The 6,595-nt window shown below is 38.7% G+C and overlaps 1 protein-coding gene across 13 annotated transcripts in view; it reads right to left on the bottom strand.

Moving 5' to 3' along the window:
* fat3a (FAT atypical cadherin 3a) overlaps positions 1-6,595 on the bottom strand; it is a 291,897-nt gene that overhangs the window by 118,323 nt on the left and 166,979 nt on the right. For all 13 annotated transcript variants that reach the window (XM_020619087.1, XM_020619094.1, XM_020619093.1 and 10 more), the window contains exon 4: positions 1,040-1,101. In XM_020619087.1, the coding sequence (XP_020474743.1) occupies positions 1,040-1,101 (62 nt within the window). The remainder of the gene's footprint in view (positions 1-1,039; positions 1,102-6,595) is intronic.

Here is a 6,595-nt window from a genome sequence, read left to right as displayed (position 1 = left end):
TTCCCATCATTGCTGTTTGTGTTGCAGGGGTCTTCTTCAGATGATGGGATATATTCACTTTCCAGGTCAGGAATGGATTCTGACAGAGAGTCATCTGTGGCACAGTCCTCCTGAAAGAACAAGCAGATTAGAATAGTAGTTATTCAAATAATGAACCTATAAAGTTTTGCAGTTGGGCTGCATTGCTGTAGCCCACAACAAAATAAAAAGCATAAATATATACATACCAATTTCTCTTGTGCCTTCCTTTTTCTGTTCATTATCTGTAAAATTCAGAGTAAATTTGAAACATATTGAAAATGTTACAGAAAAACCGTTACAAATAAAGTATACATCAGTTTTATTTTCCTGCATAAAGTTGGCATATCTCCAAAGACAATTTAAATAGCTTTAACTTGTGAGCCTCTATTTAAAGAAATAACTCAAAGCAAACATTAGCTTAATAGCTTCACAAATACTAACGCTGGAGACTAAACCAGAATTTAGTTTCAAGCCAAAACAACTAACTAGTTTCATAAATCTTACCTGGACAATTTGCAGTTTTTTTCCATCGTCTAATTCAGCTTTCACGGTTCTCTCCTCGCCGTATCTCTCAGCACACCGATTGTGGTGCTACCACAGTCTCCGCAGCATTGAGTCATGCATTTAATGCAACATTAGTTGAAGGTGAGCCTCAAGCTCCAGGTGTTATATGTAAATATTGCTTGATTCCCACCCACTTCTAAGCTGCCCTGTCTGCGCCCTTTTAGAGACACAGGCAGTATTGCATGAATTCAGCTTAAGCAGTATTTAATCAGAGCATGATACTTTTAGAGCACAAACTGGCACACATTTTTCTGACTTTGTTCTCTGTATGTGGACATCTTCTGAAGCTTAGACAAATCATTCTTTAAGATGAAAGGAGCCTATCCTAGCAGAAGAAATGTCCACACAAGAAAGGTGTTCGTTCTCACAAATATATAAACACAAACCCACCCACACACACACACACACACACACACACACACACACACACACACACACTACAGTATGTGCTCACCTCTAAAACATGTTCTGTTTGTTGTTCACGGTCCAGCTTTCTGGTAGTTGTGGTGATCAGACCTGAGACAAAAGACAGCAGAAAAACTAATTAGGAAACACATACACACACACACACACACACACACACACACACACACACACACACACTTCTTTCTATAGTTATGAGGACACTAATTGTAAATGAATTTCCTACACCCAAAATGTCCTCAAAATGGTTGTACTCAGTAAAAATGTGGCCACACAATGACACACACACACACACACACACACACACAATGCGGTGCCAGTAAGCCAAATGAGTAAAGTGACATGGTAATTAGTTGTGGGTGTCAAACATGATGGCGGACTTGTTCTAATTAATGTGCGTGCAGTGAGACAAGAAGGGAGAGGGAGAAAGGGAAACAGATGCAGCTCCTAATTATTATACACAGTGATTATTTAGTATTTCAAATGTCACCACACCATATTATCTGTTTTACTGTAGGGTGGAGGGCAAGCCTACACCGCTGCTTGAATCAGTTACTGAGACAAGCATAACAATGAAGAATGTCATACATGATTAACTATTGTTTGATATACTGTCTGTTAAAAGGAACAATCCAGGATATGAGAAGTGAGAAATGTCTGCATTCCACAAGATGGGAAGATGAATATGGCACTGTAAAATGTCTGCTCTATTTTGTCACTCCCCAAGACAGCTTCAATACTGGAAACCTGCATTAACGAAATCTAAGGTTTTCCACAATATGTGAGCCTATTAGTAGTGAGAGGTTCCAAAGCCAAACTTGATTACTGTGTCAAGTGTTCAGACAGCAGTTCAGGATTGGTTAGCAACTATCACATACCGTAAGCATAATTATCCAAACACATCATCATGGTTTGATGTAAAAACCTCACATGTACACGATATGCATTTCTTATGTGGCTTGGTCACATCATTCCTGGTGATTTCTGGTTACTAAATTAAAGTTGGAGTGAACTAAAAAAGGGATTTTGAGTTTTGTTAAAAATATAAGGATCAAACTAATAGGGCAAATTAATATGTTCACAGCAGAACCAAAAGAAATGCTCAGATCAGATGATTTCCAGCTACAGTATAGTTCTGATGTAGCTTCCTCATCACAGCTCTAAATTAAAAAGTTGCAGCTGCAGTATAACTTCTCCTGCGGCGTAGAGGTGCCAACAAACAGTTCTCAGTTAAAGGATATATTGTCTAAAAAATGTAATTTAAAAATACTTCAGTCCCTTGCAAATGGTAATGGAAGCATAAATTACATAATCCATGCCCACCAAGGCAGTTATGCCAACACACTTCATAAAGGACACCCCTTTATTATTTTTGGATAACCTCTTGTCTTCCTGTATATTATCCCTTTCACACATTGTAACCTGGGGTTACTGGTGCCATTTACAACCAAGGTCAAGGAAACTTGCTAAGAAATAATGTTTTTCTCACTTTATGCTAGGAGTGAGTCACTGGCCTCCATAAAGGAGTTCAAGAGGTACTGTTCTTAAATGAAGGTTAAATGCAATATGACAGGTGCTCTGGTTCGGCATCAGCAGTAATGCTGACACTGTACCGAACTGTTACAGGTCTCAATCCCTACCAGTGTAGTTGGGTTTGTGTAATGACTAAGAAATGAAACTGTACAAGCAGCCGAAATGACTTTCCCTCCTGGCACCCTTGCAGGTGAGGCACTCAGGCAGTCTGAAGGACTAGAAATGGAAAGCAAAAAGTCCAGCAACATTTGCAGTATTTTGAGTTGCCTTGTTTGTGCACCTTGATAGTGGGTGAAGTTGTGCCAGAACTTGCTGCTGTAGGACTAGAACTGCACATTTATCTGCCAGAAATGTTTTTGGGTGGGGGGCATCAAACAGGAAAGTAATTACATACATGTGTCTCTCTGCAGGCTGTGAAAAGAATTAGCACTATGTTTACTCTGTGTATCTGTGTATGTACATAAAGTATGTTCATATTACTATACTGTAGCTTTCAACTACATTTCCCAGTTTTCAACAACCAGTGGAGATTGCTCAGTTGTCATGAAGTTGGTTCATTTCCCATTATGTGACCCAATTATGGAAACAAGGACAGTCTGTATGGAGCAGGTGAGATGCAGGTTTAAAAGTATTCTAAGCTTCAGCTGATAGTTGGCAACTTTGCCACTTCACCAAAAAACAGAAATGAAAACAAATGTACAAAGAAGAAATATTTTCATATACTGTATCATGCTGTGTGTTTACCTGAAAGCATCTGAGTATTTTTAATAGCACTGTATATAAAAGCCCAACTATTTAAAATACCATGAAAACAAAGTTTTATTGTTTAACACTACTTACAGCTTTTTCCCCTCACCAATGTACAGTGGTCAAACACTTGTTCTCTAAATATTAAAAAAATATATGAGAACTTCACATCTTTCCAGTGTCTTTGCTTCTCTCCTGCAGGCACAGCAAAGGATTTTTCAAGCTGCCAGAACATCTTCAGAAAAAAGGCATCAAATATTAATTTGAAGAACTTAACAGCATAGATCGAGGAGATACATGTACAGAAAGATAATATGAAAGAATAAGAGGATGAGATGAGTGGATGGAAAATTGCAGAGATATGGAGTGTAACTGACTGGAAAGGACCAAGTGAAGTTTAAAACATGAGAGAATGGCTGGTGGTCACTGACTTTACTTTGCACACTGACTTTTTTATGTGTTTGTTTGTTTGTTTTTGTAATTGGACATTTTCAATGCATTAAATCAATCTGAAGAACTGATCAATTCTTTTGTCCGATGACATTAGGCAAATGTGGATCTGAAAATATTTCTAAATACAAACAAAATATGAATGTTTGCAAATGGAGCCATTATCAGCTGTGGTACACCTTCTGGTGCTCTCTATTGAACACTTATTATACAGAATGCAACACTTGGATTATATTTAACACACCGAGGAATGAGAAAATTAAGGACTAACAATTGATGCATATTGAACAAAATAAGCCATGACTAGGGACCTCTGGGTCCACAATGATTTTGCTGAGGGCCATAGAGAGGTAATGTTTTTAGTCAGTCTTTGACCTTCCAGTTTCTGCATTGAGGCCATATGCATATCTGTATTGCAGATTGCCACAAAAGCCAATAATATTTCCAAAGTGGTGATTCCCTGAGGGTCGACCTTTCCTGCTATGGAGGTGCCATTATATTTGTGTGTTGCACCACTCTCAGACAAAAACTGTCAACTTTGCACATAAGATATTTCCTAGTGTAAATGCTACATCAGCAGTAAAAGGTTTGTGGAGTATACTAAAAATCATCATTTGTTGTGTAGTCTGTGGATTGCATGGATGGAATCTCCACAGCAGTTATGCTTTATTTATGCAATACTTCTGGTGAGAACTGTATGCTACATTTTAAAGTGGACTGGTGCTTCAGATGATGCAAGTTCTTTCTTGTCTATGGTTTGACCCTGGTCATCGGAACCAAGGACCAACCTGCTAATAATTCTCATCAATACTGATAGCCTCTCTGTTACAGATTAGCAGTAGACTGTTGCAACCATTAATGTGATCTTACCAATCAGAGAAAATGCTATTGATTAATGACACCACAACTGATGATTTTCTGCTTTATTAGCCAGGGATACTGGCATGCTAACAAGCGGGAGCAGCTGATTCTAGTTCCTACATCTGCTGGTGCCATATTATTAGCTTGAGCAAAAAAGAGAATATGACAGCTCTCAACTCAACTATGCTGCATAACACACACAGATGTCTATAAATATCCAGCTGTTTTGCCAAAGAATCAGTAACAGACACACAAAGACTATTGACAACTGGGATCAGACACACTAATACACACATCAAGACCCTGAAAAAACAAAAGCACCTTAATAATACAAAAACTTACATAAAGAAAATAGACTAAACACAATCATACATCAAGACAGACTGAAATTCATGTACTTAAGCTCCCAGAATTTGAGTTTATTCAGACACAAGATCCTTCCTCTCACCACACACACATACACCATGTAGCAGAAACCTAAGTAACAAAGACCAACAACATGACTTTTACACAAGTACACACACACACACAGGAAAAATCCCCAAATCACTGCATGTTATGAGTGTAGAAATTACAAACGGTTGTAGTGACGCTGACTTTCAGCAGCAGCTGTACTGTCTGCATTCGAATTTCACACATGAGTGACTAAGAAGTTTCCATTTGAATATTTATTTGTTTTGGCATAATGAATGAGGTAAACCAGATGCCATCCATAACATTCATCTAAGGTGGACAAACAGAGCAAAATTTTCCAACTAACTATATTTACTTAACCCAGGCTTTGTTTTTTTTTTACTAGCAGCATGTAGTCAATGTTGATCCATGATTTGTCATGATCACCACATCATTCTCATCCTTGTTATCTACATCTCATTCATGCCTTGAGTACCCTCCCCATCATTAGCCCATATACTGTACAATCGCCACCTATTTTGAACATATGCTAATGCTACTTGTTGCTGACAAGTATAATGCCTCCAGGCTAAGTAAATTTAGCTTTTACCTACTGCATGTGCTTAGACACATCTGTTTGTTCAGGGGTCCAAATTCTGTATTATTATTATTTATAATTTCAACAATTCCCTCCACAACACCACCCTCCAGTGCTGCTGTTCTTTGGGCTGCTCTAGAAAACAAAAAGTCCAACAATCCAGACTGAGTCCAAAAACAGGTGAGCAGTCCAAACACAAGGAAAACACGATGAACACTAGGAAAAAGGTGGCTGGAATACAAAAGCTAGGGAAAGCACATCAGGTGATCTGGCAGAGACCTATGGGAAACTAAGTGGTGTAAAAACTGAAGGGGTAATGAGGGAAATCAAAACAGGTGAGCAGGCCATGCAGTGCTAAGACTGGATCTATGGCTCAACTTCTAATACTTGAATCAAACACAGCAAACACAATTAGCTTGGGCTCAGAGACTGACGGCATGTTAACTTTCACCCAAAAGTTTAACTGCTGTTGTGAGACTGAGAATAATATGGAATGACAAACAACAAAAAACATGGAATGATGAGAAAAAACGTTCACCCTACATGTCTACTCCTCTATGCCCTTACTTTGTCTTTCTACATAAATACTTCCTATGACCTGGGTGAAGTTGGCCCACCACCCAATGCAAAATAAAGCCAAAATGGTGTCATCCGTTTGTGCTTTGTTTGTGCTGCAAAAAGTTCCGTTTGTGCTGTTACGGTATTTGAGATATTAAACAATATCTTTAGGAGTCATCCACAGGTCACTCAGCCCCCCAGATAGCTCCAAATTGGACAAAAGTGGTGTCGTTCGTTTGTGCTTGGTTTGTGCTGCAAAAACTTTCATTTGTGCTGTTACGGTATTTGAGATATTACAGCTTTCAATTTCTGATGACGTCACTCAGCCCCCCAGATAGCTCCAAATTGGACAAAAGTGGTGTCGTTCGTTTGTGCTTCGTTTGTGCTGGTTTGTGCTGCAAAAAGTTTCGTTTGTGCTGTTACGGTATTTGAGATATTACAGCTTTC

Source organism: Monopterus albus, unplaced genomic scaffold (assembly GCF_001952655.1).
Source record: "Monopterus albus unplaced genomic scaffold, M_albus_1.0 scaffold214.1, whole genome shotgun sequence".
Lineage (NCBI taxonomy): Eukaryota > Metazoa > Chordata > Actinopteri > Synbranchiformes > Synbranchidae > Monopterus > Monopterus albus.
The sequence above is the reverse complement of the archived record's forward strand: the minus strand, read 5'-3'. Positions and strand labels throughout refer to the sequence as shown.